At 40.4% G+C, this 25540-nt stretch overlaps 1 protein-coding gene across 1 annotated transcript; it reads left to right on the forward strand.

Moving 5' to 3' along the window:
• Window positions 1–16890: 16890 nt before the first annotated feature.
• Window positions 16891–19061, forward strand: LOC113470470. Its single transcript, XM_026828937.1, has 2 exons — window positions 16891–17433; window positions 18191–19061. The coding sequence occupies exons 1-2, from the start codon at window positions 17244–17246 to the stop codon at window positions 18418–18420; spliced, it is 420 nt and encodes a 139-aa protein (XP_026684738.1). The 5' UTR covers window positions 16891–17243; the 3' UTR covers window positions 18421–19061.
• The last annotated feature ends 6479 nt before the right edge of the window (window positions 19062–25540 follow it).

Below are 25540 nucleotides of genomic sequence, written 5' to 3' on the forward strand. Positions count from 1 at the left end.
ACAGGCCTACATCTCGAGCTTTTTCCGCCACACACTTTTCGAATGTCTGATGCTGGGTCTGTCAGACTGTCCTGAGCATGAGTGGGTCTGTCAGACTGTCCTGAGCATGAGTGGCCGGTCTGTTTGTGCATGGTGCGGTTTGGTTCTCTATAATCTCTATAAATCCATGTTCTTTTTTTTCTTATCCTTCTTTTTATAAGAAATAACATGAGTAAGAGAAAAACATTGTATTCAATAAAAACAAAAAAGGTAACCAAAGAACGCACAGAAAGGATGGGTATTAAAAGAAATATCGGAAAGGTTATTCGTCTGGAAAAATAAAACTGAGTATCGAGTATTACTGAGCAAAATCTAGAAATTTAGAAGAAAAAGAAAAAAAGTAAAAAAGTGGGAAGGAAAATTGATGAGGAAGTAGGTAGGGAAAACGCAATTTTAACCAAAGAGGGAGAGGAAAGAAAGAAGATGCGGTTATACCTAGGTACGAGTAGGAAGAATAATGAGATAAAAAAAAAGAAAGGAAAAGAAAAAGAAATAATTAATTAAAGTACAGAAAGAAAGTGAACGTGTTTGCCCCCATCCCATCGTTTTAATTTATTTCTTAGCTAGAAAATAATAGATACCATCCATTTTCTAGCTAGATAGGGAATCCATCTTTGGGAAAATAAGGTCTGTCCTACAAAGTGGGGGAAGGATTTATTAAAACTCTTTCAAGAATGAGCCTCCAGCCTAGTAAGCTAGGAAGGTCTGTCTTGTAAGCGCTAGGTCGAGGTTCGATTACCGCCCGGTGCGGTTATTATCCTAAACAGATAAGGTTCGTTCTCGGAACGGCTGGCTTTCTCATATCCAAATCCTTCTTCTCTCTTCGATTTCCGGACGATAAGACCTTAGCAGTAACAGTTCCCTCTATCAAACCTCTTTGAGAAAAAGTTCTGTCATTTTTATTGAAAAAAAAATACAAATAGGTAAAGGGTTAATTATTGCCTTAAGGCAATCTCTACCATTCAACCCTGTTCACACAATGTGACTCAAACATTTTCTTCCTTTCAGCCTATGTACCTACTTCATATTTCATATTCAAAGTTGAAAGCTGGACGGACGGTCAGGTAGTTTCCACACGTACTGTACTTGGAACAGTAATGCAACGTTGCAATTTAATTGTGTTATATGTAAATGAGACTCCGCATAATGCTCTGAAAGAGAGCGCTATAAATTGATCAACATAATTATCATTTTATTATTAGATTTAAATTTAAATCCTTCGTGCAAACTGTGCATGATATGGAAGGGCTCGTGGCAAATACGGCCACGCTTCTACCAGGGGCGCATTTAGGGGGGCCCCTATGTATTAATATAAAGGCAGTGCAGTAGTCCTAAAGAAAAGTAGACGCGGCACACAAGGAATCAAGAAGAGACCGGCTTAACATAATAATAATAATGATAATGATAATAATAATAATAATAATTAACTATCAATTATCACTAATGGCGGATCTAGCGATCACTTTCTAATCATATTCAATATCTACATGAAATATGATTTCTAAAAGCTTTCTGCACATCTTCAATATCTATTATCTACTAGAAATTTAGCTATAATGAGGAAATAAGTATATCGATAAATAATTGGAAATTTAGCTAATCAGCAAAGTACATTGATAAATGGAAATCCAGCTAATAATTAGGCTAAGAAGGTGGTGTTAATAATTGGAGCAAGAATAATGGGTGATATTTCTAATGGGCTTCCGTAGTCGTCTACTTACCTATGACTAATTGAATAATATTATGCATATCTATACCTACCCATTATGCAGATAACTATTAAGAGCATAATGTTCTTCACTTATTCATTACTGAATGAACAAAAAGAGTTCTAAAACCTATTAAAATTTAGCTATAATGAGGAATGGTACAGTTGGAGAATTGAAAAAAGTAATACGATGATTGAAAGTTGTCCAATCTATACATTAAAAAAAAAAGGAAACAAGGAAATAAGTATATCGATAAATAATTGGAAATTTAACTAATCAGCAAAGTACATTGGTAAATGGAAATTCAGCTAATAATTATTAGGCTAAGAAGGTGTTGTTAATAATTGGAGCAAGAATAATGGGTGATATTTCTAATGGGCTTCCGTAGGTTGTCTACTTACCTATGCCTAATTGAATAATATTATGCATATCTATCTATACCTACCCTACCCATTATGCAGATAACTATTAAGAGCATAATGTTCTTCACTTATTCATTACTGAATGAACAAAAAGAGTTCTAAAACCTAGCTCCGCATCTGCCTTGGCCGCGGGTTTGATTCCCGCCCTGAACAGATAAGGTTCGTTCTCGGAACGGCTGGCTTTCTCCTGTCCTGTCCTCCTTCTTTATTCGCTTTCGGGACGATAAGACCTTAGCAGTTACAGTTCCCTCTATCAAACCTCTTAAAAAAAAAAAAAATCACTGGATAAAGTTAGGGTCAGTAAATGTAGTATTGTTAATGCGTAGAGATTGTAGACTTGTAGAGGGATCTAAAGGTATAGGTGCTTACAAGGCAGACGCACTACCAACTAAGCTAGGATAAATTATTATTTACTCAGTGCCTTTCTATAGCTCTGAAAAGCTCTCTCTCATCTTGAATTCAACTTGGTTTCATTTTTTGCTGAGCAGGCAGAACAAGAAAAACAGTTGAAAGGGTTCTCTCTCTCTCTCTCTCTCTCTCTCTCTCTCTCTCTCTCTCTCTCTCCCCCTCTCTCTCCTTTCTCTTTCTGCACAGATACACACCTACTTACATAACATCTATTTCTCTATCTCTTTCTTCTCTTTGATACCTACATATTCTCCATCATTTCTCTCTTTCTTTCTCTCTCTCTCTCTTTCAATTTTCTATAAGAACAATAAAATTAGTTGGGTTAAGTACTAGTCGGTCGATGGGTTTTGCTTTTCTGTGAATTTATAAGAGGGAGAGAGATAGAGACAGAGAGAGAGAGAGAGAAAGAGAGAGAGAGAGAAAGAGAGAGAGAGAGAGAGAAAGAGAGAGAGAGAGAGAGCATCCCGAAAGCTCTTTGAAGCGCAAAATTTATGTGGAGATTTTTTATGAAAAAAAAAACACATATACACACACATACACATACACACATACATACACACAAAAACTCCAAATCCAAAAACTTCCCAAAAATAGAAACCACAATCGAAAAAAAGGCTCATTGGAATACAAGAACCCATCTCGTTCATATATTGTGTACAGCTTTTTTTTTTTTTTTTTTTTTTTTTTTTTTTTTTTTTTTTTTTTAACCATATTTTACTGTTTACTGCAGTTGACATTCGCCAAAAATCTACATGCCTGTAATACCAATGACCTCAATAAAATTCTCTCTCTCCAAACACAATAATTCTTTCTCCTTCTTATTCCCTCCTCCTCTCTTCTTTTTTCCTCCTTCTCCTACCCTTTCTTCGTCTCATATCCTCTTACTCCTTCATCCTTTCTTTCATCTCCTTCTTCTCCTCTATCACCACCTTTGCATCCTCCTTTTCTTCCTCCTCTCTCATTTATTTTCTTCTCCATATCCATCACCCCTTCTTCGTCTCCGATCTCCTTCTTCTCCTTCTTTTTGTCTTATCTTTTCATCTCCTCCTCCTCATCCTCCTCTGCGTTGATCTCTCCTTCTCCTATTCTTTCTTCTTCTCATCCAACTACTCCTGCTCCTTCATCTTTTCTTTCATTTCCTTTTTCTTCTCTATTTCCTCCTTTTCTTGCTCCTCTCTCATTTACTTCCTTCGCCTGCTCCATCACACCTTCTTTGTCACCCTCCTCGTTCTCTCCCATCTCCCTCTTCTCCTCCTCCTCCTCTTCCTCTTCCTTTTTTTCCTCCTCTTTCTTTTCGTGCTTCTCCTACTTCTTCTCATCTATACCCTTATATCACCTCCTTTTCTTCCTCCTCTCTTAATTTATTTCCTTCTCTCCCTCCTCTTCCCGTCCATGACCTAGCGTTGATTAAAAAAAATAGCACGTCCATCTCATTTATCTTATCCGTGTCCTCTCCACTCACATTTGTTCAATACCTTTTATCTCCTCCATTCCACAAAGTTCCACTCGACTTTTCTTTTTTTTCTTTGTCTTCCTCCAAACTTTCTTCTATGCTTCGTCTTCTCCTTCTCCTTCTTCCTCTTTTTCTTCCTCTTCTTCTTCGTCTTCTTCTTCTCCTTTTTCTTCTTCTCCTTCTCCTTCTTCCTCTTTTTCTTCCTCTTCTTCTTCGTCTTCGTCTTCTTCTTCTTTTTCTTCTTCTTCTTCTCCTTCTCCTCCTCTTCCTCCTTCTTCTCCTCCTTCCTTCTTTGTCCTTTTTCGAGCATTCTCCAAACCTCCTTCTGGTCTTCCGAAACCGCCAATCCTTCCTAAACTCACACATCACACTTATACTTCCACTTCCGTCCCGTCTCTTGAGAGCAGATAACCGTCCAGTCTTCTTTTCTTCTTCTCCTTTTTCTTCTCCTCCTCCTCTTCCTCTTTCTTCTCCTCCTTCCTTCTTTGTCCTTTTTCGAGCATTCTCCAAACCTCCTTCTGGCCTTCCGAAACCGCCAATCCTTCCTAAACTCACACATCACACTTATACTTCCACTTCCGTCCCGTCTCTTGAGAGCAGATAACCGTCCAATCTTTCAGCTCTAAGCTCCCTTCAGGGCCGGCCATAGGGGGCCCTGATGTGCTAGGTCGCAAGTTCGATTTCCGGCCGGGGGCGGATTTCATCCTAAAACAGATAAGGTTCGTTCTCGGAAGGGGCTGGCTTTTTCCTATCATGTCCTCCCTCTCTCTTCGATTTAGGAACGATAAGTCCCCAAAAGCCCCCTCTATCAAATCTCTGAAAAAAAAAAAATGTTCGGAGTAGGGGCCCCTTTTTGGAAGCCCCTGGGGCCCGGCTAAGCTATGAGCGGCCATGGCTCCCAGTTCCCTTCGGCAAAAGATTAATTCTGCTCGAAATAAATCAATCTTCCTCCCCGATACCACCATCAGCAGAAGAAAACGCAGGACATCGATAATTTTTCCTTTTTCTATTATCAGAGGAGACAAGCTGACAAGTCACGGAGCTTGGGATGGCCTGGGGTGGAGGGGATTTTCGGGAGGGGTCGTGGGATATTTTTTTTAATTATTATTATTTTTATTATTATTATTATTATTAGCGGAGCATCTGCCTTGGCCGCGGGTTTGATTCCCGCCTTGAACAGATAAAGTTCGTTCTCGGAACGGCTGGCTTTCTCCTGTCCTGTCCTCCTTCTTTATTCGCTTTCGGGACGATAAGACCTTAGCAGTTACAGTTCCCTCTATCAAACCTCTTAAAAAAAAAAAAAATCACTGGATAAAGTTAGGGTCAGTAAATGTAGTATTGTTAATGCGTAGAGATTGTAGACTTGTAGAGGGATCTAAAGGTATAGGATTTTTTTTAAAGAGGTTTGACAGAGGGAACTGTAACTGCTAAGGTCTTATCGTCCCGAAATCGAAGAGAGAAGGAAGACAGGATAGGAGAAAGCCAGCCGTTCCGAGAACGAACATTATCCCATATCAGGATAAAATCCGCCCCGGGCGGGAATCGAACCCGCGGCCTAGGATAAATTATTACCTATTTGCTCAGTGCCTTTCTATAGCTCTGAAAAGCTTTCTCTCATCTTGAATTCAACTTGGTTTCGTTTTTTGCTGAGCAGGCAGAACAAGAAAAACAGTTGAAAGGGTTCTCTCTCTCTCTCTCTCTCTCTCTCTCTCCTCTCTCTCTGTTAGGTAAGAATGGCTTCTTTTCTATTTTCCCTCTAAGGATTTTATCCTGAACGGATAAGGTTCGTTCTCTCGCGGCTGGATTTCTCCTATCCTGTCTTCCTTCTTCGCTTTCGGAACGATAAGACCATAGCAGTTAGAGTTCACTCTATGAAACCTCTTGAAAGAAAGATAGAGCGAGAGAGAGAGAGAGAGAGAGAGAGAAAGATGATTTTTCCACAGTCGTGTTCAAACAAATTTTGCTATCCAAAAATGCAGATCAAAAAAGGGCTAAGTTTCAAGCCACAATGTCACCGCATTTCAATTTGACAATCTCCTCCTCCAGACTTCAATCAACTGTCAGCTGTTAACGTAACGTAGCGTATAACTTAGCTTTCGGCTTGGCTTTGACATCTCATGACATAATATGCTGCAGATTTTGCTGCATTATCCCCCTAACCTCGGATTAGGAACATTGAATGTCAAAAGCTCAAAAGACACACGTGCTGGAATCAATCTATATAAAAAGCTAAAAATAATAATTAAATAATAATAATTTACTGATAAAATAGTCATTATTTACTAATGATAGTAATAATAAAATATGTAGTAATGATAATAATTTCATAATCGGCTAACACGAACAGCTATTCAGAAGCAGAAACAATTAAGTAGATTTTTTCTTTTTTTTTTTTTTAATGCAGTTTTTTTGTGTTATTATATCACAACTTTGGTGCTCACTGCAGCATTGTAGGATTTTCTCAATATCTGAATAATCCTAAAATCAAATGTTTATAACCTACCGTGCTGGCATCGATCGCTATGCGCATTTATATGTCATAGCTACTCATTTTCCTCACGAGACTGAGTGGGCCCCGCAACAGCCAGTCACGGAATTAATCATTGGCATGATACAAATTTCTTGACCCCGCCGGGAATCGAACCCGGGTCTCCCGCGTGCAAGGCGAGAGCAGTGACCACTACGCCATGGGAGCTGACTTTTTTTTTAATTTATATATCATAAATAATTATTAAGATACCTTTATAAATACATATCAGAATAAATTTCTTAAAACTTAAGAGCTCAAAAAAAGGAAAAAAACCCCTGATAAAATATCTACAGATGTTTCATTGTTGCAAAATAATAATATACCTAATAATAGTAATAATAATAAAACGCTGTCAGCTTTAGACAGGCAAATGCCAAAGGGTGTGTGCTGTTTAACCTATTAACCTTTCGCTGTGATAAAATGAAAAAACAACAGTTTTAACAACAGAAGAGCCGAAAAAACGTCAACCCTGCAGGGAATAGAACTCGGGACCTCCGGAGTGCAAGCCTAGTGTGGATACCCAATCGGCCACGGAAGTTGCTCTGCTTATTTGTTTATACACATTTATAAGAAATGAAATATTGGACAGGACCAACAAAGGTGCCCACAGTACGCACTACTCCCACTAAGTATAGGTGCATGACTACATGCTAACTTCATATACATAAAGTCCACTGTGGGGCTTAGGTGTACTTTACTCCAGCAGTGGGCTACTACTATTATTGTGGTCAAATTCTCAAATTATATTGAGGATAAAATTCCATACCTCGGCTGGGATTGAACCCACGCCTTCCTGTTTACCAGGCGAGCGCCTTGATCACTACACCACCGAGGTAGGATAGCCTAAGCTTATGCGAATCTACGAAGTAGGTACCTACTACATTCTATTCCATTTTATATGAGAGAGAGAGAGAGAGAGAGAGAGAGAGAGAGAGAGAGAGAGAGAGAGAGAGAGAGAAAAAAAAAGACACACACGAGAAAATACAAAATACCTTTTATCTCCTCCATTCCACAAAGTTCCACTCGACTTTTCTTTTTTTTCTTTGTCTTCCTCCAAACTTTCTTCTATGCTTCGTCTTCTCCTTCTCCTTCTTCCTCTTTTTCTTCCTCTTCTTCTTCGTCTTCTTCTTCTCCTTTTTCTTCTTCTCCTTCTCCTTCTTCCTCTTTTTCTTCCTCTTCTTCTTCGTCTTCTTCTTCTCCTTTTTCTTCTTCTCCTTCTCCTTCTTCCTCTTTTTCTTCCTCTTCTTCTTCGTCTTCTTCTTCTCCTTTTTCTTCTTCTCCTTCTCCTTCTTCCTCTTTTTCTTCCTCTTCTTCTTCGTCTTCTTCTTCTCCTTTTTCTTCTTCTCCTTCTCCTTCTTCCTCTTTTTCTTCCTCTTCTTCTTCGTCTTCGTCTTCTTCTTCTTTTTCTTCTTCTTCTTCTCCTTCTCCTCCTCTTCCTCCTTCTTCTCCTCCTTCCTTCTTTGTCCTTTTTCGAGCATTCTCCAAACCTCCTTCTGGTCTTCCGAAACCGCCAATCCTTCCTAAACTCACACATCACACTTATACTTCCACTTCCGTCCCGTCTCTTGAGAGCAGATAACCGTCCAATCTTTCAGCTCTAAGCTCCCTTCAGGGCCGGCCATAGGGGGCCCTGATGTGCTAGGTCGCAAGTTCGATTTCCGGCCGGGGGCGGATTTCATCCTAAAACAGATAAGGTTCGTTCTCGGAAGGGGCTCGCTTTTTCCTATCATGTCCTCCCTCTCTCTTCGATTTAGGAACGACAAGTCCCCAAAAGCCCCCTCCATCAAATCTCTGAAAACAAAAATGTACGGAGTAGGGGCCCCTTTTTGGAAGCCCCTGGGGCCCGGCTAAGCTATGAGCGGCCCTGGCTCTCAGTTCCTTTCGGCAGAAGATTAATTCATAATTCTGCTCGAAATAAATCAATCTTCCTCCCCGATACCACCATCAGCAGAAGAAAACGCAGGACCTCGATAATTTTTCCTTTTTCTATTATCAGAGGAGACGTCAGCTCCCATGGCGTAGTGGTCACTGCGCTCGCCTTGCACGCGGGAGACCCGGGTTCGATTCCCGGCGGGGTCAAGAAATTTGCCAATGACTGAAACATTGAATGAACCTCAAAACGTGTTTTGGCACTAAAAACTGACCATCGAAAATTTGACCCGATTACATTACTTTCCTTCCTATAGGAAAATAGACTTTGGAAGCGGTCAAAATATAACAGGAGAGAAAGAGCGACTAGAATGTACTGTGAAAGAGACCACCCCACCGCCAACCGTTGCACCGAACTTAACCAAATTTCGTGTTGCATCCTTGTCATGTTTGAAAGCTGCATACCAAATTTCAAGTCTCTAGCCCTGACCGTTCTCGAGATATTTTGTTTTCAGACAGACACACGGATCAATGCCACTTGGAAGCGGTCAAAATACGACAGGAGAGCGACCAGAATGTACTGTGAAAGTGACCGCCCCACCGCCAACCGTTGCACCGAACTTAACCAAATTTCGTGTTGCATCCTTGTCATATTTGAAAGCTGCATACCAAATTTCAAGTCTCTAGCCCTGACCGTTCTCGAGATATTTTGTTTTCAGACAGACACACGGATCAATACCAATGACTGAAACATTGAATGAGCCTCAAAACGTGTTTTGGCACTAAAAACTGACCATCGAAAATTTGACCCGATTACATTACTTTCCTTTCTATAGGATAAGGAAAATAAAAATTGACCAGAAGGAACTTAAATTTGATTAGAAGAGAAAAGGACGGCTATAAGTGACAAGGGAACGGTTCAGAGTGACAACGGAACGGCAGAAGAACGCCCGAAATCAGACAGGGGACGGAAATCCTGAGTGGCTTTGACTTTTTCAGCAAAAAAAGGTTCCTATTCTGTAATCCCGAGGGGTACGGGACGTAGGGTCTTCAGAAAAAAGAAACGGGTAGTAGGTAGTGTACAGGTACCTATTGGATGTTAAAGGGAGAGAGTGCGAGCAGTGGCGTAGCGTGGTCTAAATTCAAGTGTAGGGCGTGTAGGGCTCATGCACAGGTCTACCAAGTCCCATCACAGTACCTATTATAATATCAAGCGAGAAAAGTGGGTAAAGTTAGGTAAGAATAGCTTCTTTTCTATTTTCCCTCTAAGGATTTTATCCTGAACGGATAAGGTTCGTTCTCTCGGCTGGATTTCTCCTATCCTGTCTTCCTTCTTCGCTTTCGGAACGATAAGACCTTAGCAGTTAGAGTTCACTCTATGAAACCTCTTGAAAGAAAGATAGAGCGAGCGAGAGAGAGAGAGAGAGAGAAAGATGATTCTTCCACAGTCGTGTTCAAAACAAATTTTGCTATCCAAAAATGCAGATCAAAAAAGGGCTAAGTTTCAAGCCACAATGTCACCTCTAATCGCATTTCAATTTGATATTACACCTAACAATCTCCTCCTCCAGACTTCAATCAACTGTCAGCTGTTAACGTAACGTAGCGTATAACTTAGCTTTCGGCTTGGCTTTGACATCTCCTTCTTCGGGTCACTGTTGCTCTCTGGAATGTGTGACGGAGTTGTGTCGTCAAATAGGGGCAGGTTTTGGAACTTTTCGTCTGGTTTAGGGTCGATCAGGTTTTCTTGGTCGTTGAAGATGGCGTTCTTTCTGATTTCGTTGTCGAGGGAGCGACTAGGAAAGTGCTAGAAGCGACGAAAATAGACTCTTGGAAGCGGTCAAAACATGGAGCAAAAGAGCGACCAGAACGTACTTGTGAAAGTGACCACCCCACCGCCAACCGTTGCACCGAACTTAACCAAATTTCGTGTTGCATTCTTGTCATGTTTGAAAGCTGCATACCGAATTTCAAGTCTCTAGCCCTGACCGTTCTCGAGATATTTTGTTTCCAGACAGACACACGGATCAATGCCAATGACTGAAACATTGAATGAGCCTCAAAACATGTTTTGGCACTAAAAACTGACCCGATTACATTACTTTCCTTCCTATAGGATAAGGAAAGTAAAAATTGACCAGAAGGAACTTAAATGTGATTAGAAGAGAAAAGGACGGCTATAAGTGACAAGGGAACGGTTCAGAGTGACAACGGAACGGCAGAAGAACGTCCAAAATCTGACAGGGGACGGAAATCCTGAGTGGCTTTGACTTTTTCAGCAAAAAAAAGGTTCCTACTCTGTAATCCCGAGGGGTACGGGACGTAGGGCCTTCAGAAAAAAGAAACGGGTAGTAGGTAGTGTACAGGTACCTATTGGATGTTAAAGGGAGAGAGTGCGACGGTGCGAGCAGTGGCGTAGCGTGGTCTAAATTCAAGTGTAGGGCGTGTAGGGCTCAAAGAACGTCCGAAATCAGACAGGGGACGGAAATCCTGAGTGGCTTTGACTTTTTCAGCAAAAAAAAAGGTTCCTATTCTGTAATCCCGAGGGGTACGGGACGTAGGGTCTTCAGAAAAAAGAAACGGGTAGTAGGTAGTGTACAGGTACCTATTGGATGTTAAAGGGAGAGAGTGCGAGCAGTGGCGTAGCGTGGTCTAAATTCAAGTGTAGGGCGTGTAGGGCTCATGCACAGGTCTACCAAGTCCCATCACAGTACCTACATGCCATTCATATTTATGGGCATTAGAGTGAACTTTTGAGTTGTATGGCCGCCATACACGCCATACATACACGCTACGCCACTGAGTGCGAGTATTCCACTTGGCCAATTTTCTGGGGCGAAAAGGTTTGAAAGTATCCTTTCTTCCATTGTGTCTATTCTCCATTGTATTACCTCTTGTTCTCGGACGAACAAAAGACCTTCAGAGAGTCGTTTTCCACAGCGTTGGGGGATTAGGTGGGAAAAGGGGTTGAAAGATGGAGGGCAAAGGGATGGTGGGCCAGGGAAAGTTGGAGAGGTCTAGGAGAGCATGTTGGGAGGGTGGTTGACAGGGCAAGATAAGGTTGAGGAAGAATTTTGAGAAAAGGGATGGAGAAGGGAGGAGGCATTAGATAGGAGGGTATGGAGGGGTAGGATAAAGGAGGGTAACGCCGACCCCTAATAATAGAAGCGAGCGATGAGAATGTTACTCCTCCTCTAAACTCGCTCATTGAGTTTGATAAGTAGTAGGAGCAGTATTCTGAGTAGAGATTTTATGAGTATTATAAGATTGTTACCACAATATGAATAATAGGAGTATTATGAATATTGGAAGATGTAGGTATTTGAGATTTGAGTATTTAGGAGTTTTGTGAGTAAGAGTAGCAGAAGCAGAATCTGTCGTGAGAGGAGAGGAAACATCTGAACATTCAGAACATCTTCAGTACCTCCGCACACTCCGCAGCCAGAGCATATCACACTGGGACTAGCACGTAGAAGGTCCGGGTTCGATTCCCGGCGGAGATAAAGAAGTTAGTTTTTTTCGACTGTGGGCCTCTCTCGCTCTGAATCAATTCTGCATGCACCAAAAATTCAATTTCTGGGGTTAAGTTTAACTGGGGTAAAAAAACGGCCAAACTGTTGAGATAATGGGACTACATGTCCTAATTCGACAGTCTAAATAAAGCACTAATAATACTAATAATAAAAATCAGATTGCCTAATCCAAGGGTTAAACGTGTCCCGAGTTCAAACTCATATTGTGGCCCTGTGGTGCAGTGAGGACACTATAAACACACAACCCAGGGAACTCTAATTATAATTAACTCATATTGAATCTCATAAACGATGTAAAATTACTGAGTCAGAGGCGAAGGCCATTAGTATAAAATTCAAACAAATGAATTCTTTTATCCCTATAGCTTATCTTAAAATGGCTACTCATATACAGAGGTTGATGATCTCAAATTACCTCCGCACTTCCGAGGCCTCTCCTCTAATTTTTATAAATGGTATACCCATCCGTATAAGCAGAGCTTGTGCCACGGATGGGGAGTTCATAAACGATATAAAATTACTGAGTCAGAGGCGAAGGCCATTAACATTAAAATTCAAACAAATGAATTCTTTAATCCCTATAGCTTATCTTAAAATGGCTACTCATATACAGAGGTTGATGATCTCAAATTACCTCCGCACTTCCGAGGCCTCTCCTCTAAACTAAACTCCTAGCACGAAGATCAAAATCCGCATAATGACCCCTAATTATTTCCAGGAAAAGGGATGAGTGAACCCTGAATCGGGTTAGCTTAACCCTATAGCTTATATACGTCTCACAGGATAACGGGTTTAAAGATAGCTGAGTTGAGTGAACCCTTTTAATCCGCAATCCAGCTTAGGTTAGCTATATGTTTCATAAATTCAATATTAGGGTTAAGATTCCCTTATTGAGAGGGAAGAGGAGAATGGGATATTAAAGAGTTGTGAACTTTTTTAAGGGTTTATGAATGGGTTGGATTTATTGAAGGGGGTTTCAAATTGCAACCCTCTTTCAGCAGATCAGGAATATCAGGATTCAGAAGGGCGAAGAAGAACGTAACTATAAGGAATTAAGGATACTTAAATTCTATTCCATTCTAATCAAATTTGTGATACTCACACATCCACTAACATTGTAATAACGGCATCTCCACTAATGTTAGATTTCCTAGTGGCTCCGTCAAGCTCCGGGGCTCCTGAATACATGTATAATAGCGAGTTTTTGCAGCCAAAATGAATTTTTTGGCCACCAAAATTAATTTTTTTTTGCCACCAAAATTAATTAGTGTCCCGTTAACTGAACTCTTTAACGTTATTTGACGAAAACTCGTCTCTGCACATGTGCAGGACCGGATTTTCGTTAGATAACGGTAAAGAGTTCAGTTAAAGGGACGCTGATTTTGTTTTTCATCATCCAGTTTTATAAATTCTAGGAAGACGAAAACATCAAATAGAGACGAGTGGCGATCTACAAACCAATCCTAGGATTGATAAACATGATGATGAGGGACCTCAAGACGTGTTTTGGCACTAAAAACTGACCATCGAAATTTTGACCAGATTACATTACTTTCCTTCCTATAGGTAGGATAAGGAAAGTAAAAAGCTGCTCATCATAAACTGTCAGGCTCGAGTTAATTGTAATTTATTACATGATGCCGTTAACATTATTATACTGAAACTTATTTGAATTTTAGGCTCTAGGGACCTCAAAACGTGTTTTGGCACTAAAAACTGACCATCGAAATTTTGACCCGATTACATTACTTTCCTTTCTATATAAGCATAAGGAAAGTAAAAAGCTGCTCATCATAAACTGTCAGGCTCGAGTTAATTGTAATTTATTACATGATGCCGTTAACATTATTATCTAGAAGTTCGCCCTGGGGTGGGAATCGAACCCTCGACCTAGCACTTACAAAAGACAGGCGAGCTATTTCCAAGCTAACATCAAGCTACAACTATAGGCTGAGAAATTACGTACATTAGAAAACACGTAACCTTTATAACGTTAGAAAAAAATCTGGTGTGAACATCACATGACTTTCCTTATCCTATTGAATGGTGCCTTTTTGGGTGTTCTGTTGTAACATTTACAATATCTCTAACCGTTTAGTCGATATAGCTGAAAACCGCCAGAAAGCGGTCAAAATACCGCCAACCGCAGCACCTATTTCAACCAAACGTTTTGTATTGCATCCTTGTCACATTTGTGAACTACATACCAAATTTCAAGTCTTTAACTTATACCGTTCCCGAGATATTGTTAAATTACACCGAAATCCGCCAAAAAGCGGTAAAATGCCGCCAACCGTTGCACCGATCTTAACCAAAAGTTTCGTGTCGCGCCCTTGTCATATTTGACATCTACATACCAAATTTCAAGTCTCTAGCTCTTACCGTTCTCGAGATATTTTGTTTACAGACGTGTCGCATTCTTGTCACATTTGAAAGATACATACCAAATTTCAAGTCTCTAGCTCTTACCGTTCTCGAGATATTTTGTTTACAGACAGGAGAACGGACCAATGGCTGAAACTTTGAATTTAGGCTCTAGGGACCTCAAAACGTGTTTTGGCACTAAAAACTGACCATCGAAATTTTGACCTTATTAAGAGTTGTGAACTTTTTTAAGGGCTTATCTTATGAATGAGTTGGATTTATTGAAGGGGGTTTCAAATTGCAACCCTCTTTCAGCAGATCAGGAATATCAGGATTCAGAAGGGCAAAGAAGAACGTAACTATATAAGGAATTAAGGATACTTAAAATTCTATTCCATTCTAATCAAATTTGTGATACTCACACATCCACTAACATTGTAATAACGGCATCTCCACTAATGTTAGATTTCCTAGTGGCTCCGTCAAGCTCTGGGGCTCCCTGAATACATGTACAATAGCGAGTTTTTGCAGCCAAAATTAATTTTTTGCCACCAAAATAATTTTTTTTGCCACCAAAATTAATTAGTGTCCCGTTAACTGAACTCTTTAACGTTATTTGACGAAAACTCGTCTCTGCACATGTGCAGGACCGGATTTTCGTTAGATAACGGTAAAGAGTTCAGTTAAAGGGACGCTGATTTTGTTTTTCATCATCCAGTTTCATAAATTCTACCCCAAACTTACCACTAGTAAGGCGCAGACCACTAGGCGCCTAGTCATGCCGTGCTCCCAATACATATTGAAAAACGAGAATTTAATTTTTTGTGACAAATTATTTGTTTTTCCTTACAATTTTCCTAAAAATTTTAATTAAAACTGAAAAAATAAATGCTAAAATGACTAAAATTTGTATTAGTGTTAAATTATGTTTTATGTGTGGGTACACCTATACCAGACCAATTTTTCTTATAGCTACAAAATTACAAATGGGACGCCCTTTAGAGGCAAAACAGTGACTGATAAATTTAACTGAAAAATACAAAACGTTAAATGCTGAAATCTATTTTAGTGCTAAATTTGTTTTAATAAGGATAACCGCGGATACCTACAGACCAGTTTTTTCTCTACAAATTCACAACTAAGGGGTCTCGTTTAGAGACAAAACACCGACTGTTTGGAAGGCCTAAATATTTATACACTGAGTGCCATAAGGGCTCATAGGGTACCTATGTAGAGAGAGGTAAAATTTATGCTCATTGGCTATACTCAAGAGCAATAGAAACGGAGCCTGAGGCATCCTAGCACTGCTGATTCCTGGTGAAAGCAACTGTACAACTTTGTAATGCACATTTCGTAAATTTTGAAGTCACATCAATAACCATTACCTGTAGCTTCAGGCCCGTTCCAACCTTGTCTTGAATTGCATCCGATTTTTTCCCGAATGTCCATGTCGGCAATGTAATTAAAATGAGGGTGTTCCCACACTACACACGACACGATTTTTTTTTCCGAACGACAAACTTTCCAACTTCCAAACTTCTCCTTCTCGAAAATGTATATCTGATCCAATTTTTATGCTCCCCAGTGTAGTTTGGCGGATTGTTAGAGGTGCTTAACTATGTCTGTTTGTTACTTTCTATTACATCATGTTTGTTTTCCCGATCTGATATCCGAACGACAAACTTTCCAACTTCCAAACTTCTCCTTCTCGAAAATGTATATCTGATCCAATTTTTATGCTCCCCAGTGTAGTTTGGCGGATTGTTAGAGGTGCTTAACTATGTCTGTTTGTTACTTTCTATTACATCATGTTTGTTTTCCCGATCTGATACCGTCACTCTTCCGTCCTTATTCTAACCCTGTGGGTATGTAAACTTGTGTCAAGCTAGCCGTTTCGAAAACGAATCTTATCGGTGTATGATTAAGTTCGCCCCCGGGTGGGAATCGAACCCGCGACCTAGGGCTTATCCTTCAATTACGAATGTACCTAGAGCTAGCTATACGTAGAAGAAATTCGCCCAGGTACCTGGATTGACTTCAAATCAAATTTCAAATTATTTGTCGTAAAAAGCAGGGCTTTTTCACAACTATCGTTGATATGATGATATCTCAGTTTTCCTAGGTAAGTGCGTCCTTAGCTACTCAATAAATTGTCCTTACAAGGCTGAGTTCACCCCGAACTCGAAGTACAAAGCCGAAAAAACTTCGACCCCGGCGGGAATCAAACTCGGAACCTGCTGGAGGTCTAGTATGATACCCACCAGACCAAAGGGGTAGGTATACTTACCTGGACTGACTTAACAAGACATTGAAGTAATGAAGAGGATACCATTATTTCAATTGGAAGGTCCCTAAGGGCCCCCAAAATGTGTTGCCTTAATATTCTTAATAGGTTTACCTATGTTTTCATGATTGACAAAGTGACAGCTGTGTACACATCAAGTAATTACCTATATCATTAATGAGGTTAAATATACAGAAAAAATGGATAATTTCTGAATTTTATTATTGGAAAATTCAAGTATATTGTTCGAAAATAATGTTTCCTATTCTAAACACATTCTTCTAAGCTTCGCACATATACGTAATACAAGCAAGTTCCTGTAGTCTTGTAAATTTGGAGTTTTCCAACAGTTCTCCTTTCGTGGAATTTCTTGAATTGAAACCAATATACATTTGAAGATATACATCATAATATTTGCCGATATATAATCATAAATATTTGAGCTGTCCAGAGCTCATACCTAAACCTAATACTCGTGCCTTACATCGTACACAACTGTATATCTAACCTGTTAGAACGTATTGTAGATTGTATATAGACAATAACATTATAAGTGTCAAATTATACAGAAGCAAAACCTAATTTAAATCCCATTACACCTGCAGTGTGTCCTTTTTGACCTCTCCAAAAAAATGGGATACTCCGTCCACCTGCTTTTGTGTTTGCTCGCCTCTCTCCACGCCAACAAGATCAATTGGACCGAATACGACCCCAACCAAGAGACAGAAGGCGTGCCCAAAGTTGACCTGTCCCGATTCAACAACAGGGACCTCTGTAAGCCAGTGAATGGGACGAACGAGCTTCCGTGCATCACGGAACTACATCCGTTCATCCTCGCGCAGAATGACTTTCCAGCATTTTAAGAGTGAAGAAGAAGCAGAAGAAATTCTAACAATAATAATGACAATAATCATAGCTCATCCCTAAAGGGAATTTAGCTAAAAATCGTTCTAAAAGAAAAACTTCATCATTCATCATTTCCTACAGTCCTACAGGAACAAGCATGACAATACATGAAATGGGAGTAATTCAGCAATGACACACGAAAGACGAGTATAAGAGGGACAAATTTCCTTCCTTTTCCAGCATTTTAAGGGTGAAGAAGAAGCAGAAGAAATCCTAACAATAATAATGACAATAATCATTGCTCATCCCTAAAGGGAATTTAGCTAAAAATCGTTCTAAAAAGAACTTCATCCATTCATCATTTCCTACAGTCCTATACAGGAACAAGCATGACAATACATGAAATGGGAGTAATTCAGCAATGACACACGAAAGACGAGTATAAGAGGGACAAATTTCCTTCCAGAATTTAGCTAAATATCGTTCTAAAAAAAAACTCCATCATTCATCATTTCCTATACAGTCCTACAGGAATAAGCATGACAATACATGAAATGGGAGTAATTCAGCAATGACACACGAAAGACGAGTATAAGAGGGACAAATTTCCTTCCCTATATTTCAAACTCGGGGAAAATCTTCCTCCTGATGCTGCACAAAATGCTGCCGTGCTGACTTTTCCCCTCCTCCCATCCGAATGGGACGAACGAGCTTCCGTGCATCACGGAACTACATCCGTTCATCCTCGCATTCCTCGCGCAGCATGACAATAACGAGGCGTTCCGCGCCAGCTGTGACCCGGAACCGGAGTTGGCCGGGCCGAATGGCCAACCACTGGTTTGCTGGTTCAGGAAGAAGGTGTACAACGCCAAGACGGCAAGTAAGCGGACTAAATTCCAGATGCAATTCTACCAGAAGAATGGCAAATGCACGGTGAGGTACGCTGACGGCGGTCAATCGTAAAACAAATACAACTATTACATACTTAAATTTAGAACTGTTTACATAATTATGTCTTCTTTTGCAGCCTATCCGCTTCGGAGGTGGGCGATCACCATGGTTATTTTGTCTTTATCCGCTGTTTTACATAATATGTATAGATTGTTTTACATTACGTATAGGTTTACATTTATGTATAGCACTATTATTAGGTGGTCAAATTCTCAAATAAATGATAATCAAATTCCAAGCTTCGGCTGGGATTGAACACCCTCCTGCTTACTAAGACGAGCCACTCACTATCAAGTAATAGACCTGACAGGTACACCTGATCGGATCCGCCTGTCAGGTCTACCTGATAGTGAGTGACTGGTCTCAGCGAGCGCCAGACCACTACGCCACCGAGACAGTAAATCTTCTACACAAACGTCGCCTCTCTTTCCAAATCCTTGCGATACTGGGCAATCCACGTCCTGAAGTATTCCTCGTAGGTGTGTCGGGCTGTCACCACGCTGGGGGGGTCTAACGGGTTCGAGCCCCGGAGATCAAGATGATGGGCGGAGTCGGGAATCAAAATGGCGACTATGGAGTCGGAGAGGTTCCGATGAACGCCCCCCGCGGACCAGGGGTCCTTGAGTCCGTTGCTGTGGAAACCGAACAGAAATCAATATAGTTTCGGGGTTTCCAAATCGATTTCTCCTACAGTTAATGCTAAATGTGTCGATTTTGAACCCAATCAGTCATTGGGTATCCTGTAGAAACTTCTTTTTTCTTAATTGTTTTCCATAACTTGCGAAGGGAAGGGTTGGTTGAAATTTGGCAAAGATGGTTCACACATAAATCGGGCTTTAAGGTCTTTTTTCCACAGTTGACTTGGCAACTGTTCTACTGAATTTTAGTACAGAGAACCTCTAGTTTAATGGGAGTCAAGTCTCGGACTTTTGTCCATTTTTTACCGTTCATGAGATTCCAGAGTTCGAACTCAACTAAGGGTCGAATTTTAAAACCGGATTACCTTTTAGGGGTGGTTAGGCTTAGAGTGTTCGGAGAGGTTTTAAGATTTTTTTTAAAAACTACTCTCCCATCCTGGATCCTAGATTAGGAACGATACGCAGGGAATTTACGGCGGGAGGGAGGAAATCAGCAGCAAAACATCCCTCTTCCTTTATTATACGTTTCATCCCTCTTTTCTTGAAGTTTCCCTGTGGAGGGATTGTCACGCCCAAATCTCCCCTGTTTGGAAAGCACGCAGCGTCAGCATCTGTTAGGACAGTAGAGCCTCCCATCCTGGATCCTAGATTAGGAACGATACGCAGGGAATTCACGGCGGGAGGGGGGAAATCAGCAGCAAAACATCCCTCTTCCTTTATTATACGTTTCATCCCTCTTTCCTTGAAGTTTCCCTGTGGAGGGATTGTCACGCCCAAATCTCCCCTGTTTGGAAAGCACGCAGCGTCAGCATCTGTTAGGACAGTAGAGGTTCGTGGAGCTTTTCCGCGGGCAGGATTTTTCCCGAAACCACCCCCACCCTTTCCTGCGCGACGTTATTCCCACAGGGTAAAAGTTCGTCCTTTTTCCCCCACCTCCTGAGTTTGTTCGCTATAGTTTCCCCTTCAATCCCGTTTTCATCCCTTCCCCTTCTCGCAGTGACTTTGAGTTTTCCCGTTTGAAAAAGCATCCCCCGCGTCTTACTAAAAGCCGCGGGATCAAACCTGGAAAATCTCGCACGCACCCCAATGTTAATTTCTCATTCTCTTAGTTCATCCGTTTTCCCCCACCTCCTGAGTTCGTTCGCTATAGTTTCCCCTTCAATCCCGTTTTCATCCCTCCCCCTTCCAGCAGCGACTTTGAGTTTTCCCGTTGTTCAAAAAAGCATCCCCCGCGTCTTACTAAAAGCCGCGGGATCAAACCTGGAAAATCTCGCACGCACCCCAATGTTAATTTCTCATTCTCTTCCAAATGTATGGTAAATCTGATATCTCCACCAAGCTGGAAATAGTCATTCTGTCATCTCCGCTAAATTTAGCACAGTAAAAAGTACGTCCTTATTAGGTAATGGAATTGAGGTACGGCATTTGTGGTATACAAGCATTCAAAAATCAAATGCCTGTTTAATAGATTCATGAGAAAAAAAAAAATCCCTTTCCCAAGAATGTGGGGAAAAAAATGCCACAAAGCATTTGCCACGCACGGACTCTAAACGAAAAAGACGGTCACAGTACGTCCATATTAGGTAATGGAATTGAGGAACGGCATTTGTGGTATACAAGCATTCAAAAATCAAATGCCTGTTTAGATTCATGAGGAAAAAAAAATCCCTTTCCCAAGAATGATGTGGGGAAAAAAATGCCACAAAGCATTTGCCACGCACGGACTCTAAACGAAAAAGACGGTCACACTTATCGACTTCCCAAACATTATACCGCCCATGCTTCATTATTCCTTTGGTATATTTTCTTGTTTTTCCCGATTTTCCCGAACGCTTTTCCACTCGAAAATCCCTCTTCTAATTCTTCCTTTTAATCCGTCAGCCATTATCGCGCGCGAATTTTCTTTCAAAGGAAAATTTCCCCCGTTCTCCCGAATTTTCCCGAGACTCGGACGGGGAAAACAACCAAACCACAACAAAACACCGGGTAGTAAGAAGCCCCACGTACAAAAGACACAATAAAGAAGGAAGAAAATCAAGTTTGAGAAAGTGCCTTTAAGTAGAAAACCCTTTGCAAGGAGTAGGAGATTAGGAGTGGAAGCGGGACAACAGGAGCCTTTGCTTTTGAGGAAAACTTTGTACTAGCAGCACGCTTATCAAGGGAAATGAGAGGAGGGGAAATGGATAAACATTATGGAAATGAGGGGAGGGGAAATGGATTAACATAAAATTGAAATGAAGGGAGAGGTTTCTTATCAGCTTATCAAAATGTGATTTCGGAAGTCTAATAAGAAGAGGGGGAAAAGGATTCCCTGTTGAACGAACGAAGTGAGTTTTTAAACTGACGATTTTCCCTTTGGTTTGTCTTTGTCTGATGTCTCTTTCTTTCACCATCATACTTTGGTAACTTGTCGGAAATTGAAAATTTCATCATCATAAACTGTCAGGCTCGAGTTAATTGTGATTTATTACATGATGCCGTTAACATTATTATGGCGTAGGTAATTGGGTACACACATAATATATTATGTTATGAGTGGTACCTATAACTACATTATTATGGCGTAGGTAATTGGGTACACACATAATATATTATGTTATGAGTGGTACCTATAACTATTAGGAAGGTATAGCTATCATCAGAAGTTTTCCACCAGGTCCGTAAGCTAATTTCAGTGAGTTTTCCCATGGAAATTATTCTATTTGAAATTTTGGTGAGGCATGAATTAATGTAACATATCACGCTAGAGTGTGTTTGTTTTCGTGGCTCGAAAAAAGCTAATTTTGGCATCTCCACTAACCAAGAGTATATGGTAATTCTGACATCTCCACCAAGCTGGGAAACGGGAATTCTGTCATATCCACTAAACAAATGGTAATTTTGGCACCTCCACTAACCAAAATGTATGGTAAATCTGATGTCTCCACCAAGCTGGAAATAGTCATTCTGTCATCTCCGCTAAATTTAGCACAGTAAAAGTACGTCCATATTAGGTAATGGAATTGAGGAACGGCGTTTGTGGTATACAAGCATTCAAAAATCAAATGCCTGTTCAATAGATTCATGAGGAAAAAAAAATCCCTTTCCCAAGAATGTGGGGAAAAAAATGCCACAAAGCATTTGCCACGCACGGACTCTAAACGAAAAAGACGGTCACACTTATCGACTTCCCAAACATTATACCGCCCATGCTTCATTATTCCTTTGGTATATTTTCTTGTTTTTCCCGATTTTCCCGAACGCTTTTCCACTCGAAAATCCCTCTTCTAATTCTTCCTTTTAATCCGTCAGCCATTATCGCGCGCGAATTTTCTTTCAAAGGAAAATTTCCCCCGTTCTCCCGAATTTTCCCGAGACTCGGACGGGGAAAACAACCAAACCACAACAAAACACCGGGTAGTAAGAAGCCCCACGTACAAAAGACACAATAAAGAAGGAAGAAAATCAAGTTTGAGAAAGTGCCTTTAAGTAGAAAACCCTTTGCAAGGAGTAGGAGATTAGGAGTGGAAGCGGGACAACAGGAGCCTTTGCTTTTGAGGAAAACTTTGTACTAGCAGCACGCTTATCAAGGGAAATGAGAGGAGGGGAAATGGATAAACATTATGGAAATGAGGGGAGGGGAAATGGATTAACATAAAATTGAAATGAAGGGAGAGGTTTCTTATCAGCTTATCAAAATGTGATTTCGGAAGTCTAATAAGAAGAGGGGGAAAAGGATTCCCTGTTGAACGAACGAAGTGAGTTTTTAAACTGACGATTTTCCCTTTGGTTTGTCTTTGTCTGATGTCTCTTTCTTTCACCATCATACTTTGGTAACTTGTCGGAAATTGAAAATTTCAATTGGAAGGTCCCTAAGGGCCCCCAAAATGTGTTGCCTTAATATTCTTAATAGGTTTACCTATGTTTTCATGATTGACAAAGTGACAGCTGTGTACACATCAAGTAATTACCTATATCATTAATGAGGTTAAATATACAGAAAAAATGGATAATTTCTGAATTTTATTATTGGAAAATTCAAGTATATTGTTCGAAAATAATGTTTCCTATTCTAAACACATTCTTCTAAGCTTCGCACATATACGTAATACAAGCAAGTTCCTGTAGTCTTGTAAATTTGGAGTTTTCCAACAGTTCTCCTTTCGTGGAATTTCTTGAATTGAAACCAATATACATTTGAAGATATACATCATATTTGCCGATATATAATCATAAATATTTGAGCTGTCCAGAGTTCATACCTAAACCTAATACTCGTGCCTTACATCGTACACAACTGTATATCTAACCTGTTAGAACGTATTGTAGATTGTATATAGACAATAACATTATAAGTGTCAAATTATACAGAAGCAAAACCTAATTTAAATCCCATTACACCTGCAGTGTGTCCTTTTTGACCTCTCCAAAAAAATGGGATACTCCGTCCACCTGCTTTTGTGTTTGCTCGCCTCTCTCCACGCCAACAAGATCAATTGGACCGAATACGACCCCAACCAAGAGACAGAAGGCGTGCCCAAAGTTGACCTGTCCCGATTCAACAACAGGGACCTCTGTAAGCCAGTGAATGGGACGAACCAGGTCTATTACCTGATAGTGAGTGGCTGGTCTTAGTAAGCAGGAGGGTGTTCAATCCCAGCCGAAGCTTGGATTTTGTTTATCATTTATTTGAGAATTTGAGCACCTAATAATAGTGCTATACATAAATGTAAACCTATAAACGTATGTAAAACAATCTATACATATTATGTAAAACACCGGATAAAGACAAAATAGCCATGGTGATCGCCCACCTCCGAAGAGGATAGGCTGCAAAAGAAGACATAATTAATATAATTATGTAAACAGTTCTAAATTTAAGTATGTATAATAGTTGTATTTGTTTTACGATTGACCGCCCTCAGCGTACCTCACCGTGCATTTGCCATTCTTCTGGTAGAATTGCATCTGGAATTTAGTCCGCTTACTTGCCGTCATGGCGTTGTACACCTTCTTCCTGAGCCAGCAAACCAGTAGTTGGCCATTCGGCCCGGCCAACTCCGGTTCCGGTTCACAGCTGGCGCGGAACGCCCCCTTATTGTCATTCTGCGCGAGGATGAACGGATGTAGTTCCGTGATGCACGGAAGCTCGTTCGTCCCATTTACTGGCTTACAGAGGTCCCTGTTGTCGAATCGGGACAGGTTAAGTTTGGGCACGCCTTCTGGCTCTTGGTTGGGTTCGTATTCGGTCCAATTGATCTTGTTGGCGTGGAGAGAGGCGAGCAAACACAAAAGCAGGTGGACGGAGTATCCCATTTTTTTGGAGAGGTCAAAAAGGGCACACTGCAGGTGTAATGGGATTTAAATTAGGTTTTGCTTCTGTATAATTTGACACTTATAATTTTATTGTCTATATACAATCTACAATACGTTCTAACAGGCAGATATACAGTTGTATACGATGTAAGGCACGAGTATTAGGTTTAGGTATGAGCTCTGGACAACTCAAATATTTATGATTATGTATCGGCAAATATGATGTTTATCTTCAAATATATATTGGTTTCAATTCAAGAAATTCCACGAAAGGAGAACTGTTGGAAAACTCCAAATTTACAAGACTATACAGGAACTTGCTTGTATTACGTATATGTGTGAACTTAGTAGAATGTGTTTAGAATAGGAAACATTATTTTCGAACAATATACTTGAATTTTCCAATAATAAAATTCAGAAATTATCGATTTTTTCTGTATATTTAACCTCATTAATGGGTATCTGTTAGCTAGGTAATTACATGATGCATGTGTACACAGCTACACAGCTGTCACTTTGTCAATCATGAAAACATAGGTAAACCTATTAAGAATATTAAGGCAACACATTTTGGGGGCCCTTAGGGACCTTCCAATATCATTTCAATTTCCGACAAGTTACCAAAGTATGATGGTGAAAGAAAGAGACATCAGACAAAGACAAACCAAAGGGAAAATGCCTCCAGGTTCCGGGTTTGATTCCCGCCGGGGTCGAAGTTTTTTCGGCTATGTACTTCGAGTTCGGGGTGAACTCAGCCTTGTAACTTGTAAGGACAATTTATTGAGTAGCTAAGGACGCACTTACCTACCGTCCTACCTAGTAAAACTGAGATATCATCATATCAACGATAGTTGTGAAAAAGCTCTGCTTTTTACCACAAATAATTTCAAATTTGATTTGAAGTCAATCCAGGTATACCTGGGCGAATTTCTTCTACGTATATAGCTAGCTCTAGGTACATTCCTAATTGAAGGATAAGCCCTGGGTCGCGGGTTCGATTCCCACCCGGGGGCGAACTTAATCATACACCCATAAGATTCGTTTTCGAAACGGCTAGCTTGACACAAGTTTACATACCCACAGGATTAGAATAAGGACGGAAGAGTGACGGTATCAGATCTGGAAAACAAACATGATGTAATAGAAAGTAACAAACAGACATAGTTAAGCACCTCTAACAATCCGCCAAACTACACTGG

Source organism: Diaphorina citri, unplaced genomic scaffold, assembly GCF_000475195.1.
Source record: "Diaphorina citri unplaced genomic scaffold, Diaci psyllid genome assembly version 1.1 scaffold1610, whole genome shotgun sequence".
Taxonomy (NCBI): Eukaryota; Metazoa; Arthropoda; class Insecta; order Hemiptera; family Psyllidae; genus Diaphorina; species Diaphorina citri.

Excerpts from the sequence above, each read along its gene's own strand:
- LOC113470470 (XM_026828937.1), top strand. The coding sequence starts at position 17,244 with ATGGGATACTCCGTCCACCTGCTTTTGTGTTTGCTCGCCTCTCTCCAC. Across the intron at positions 17,434-18,190 it reads TCCGTGCATCACGGAACTAC|ATCCGTTCATCCTCGCATTC; the intron begins ATCCGTTCATCC and ends TCACGGAACTAC.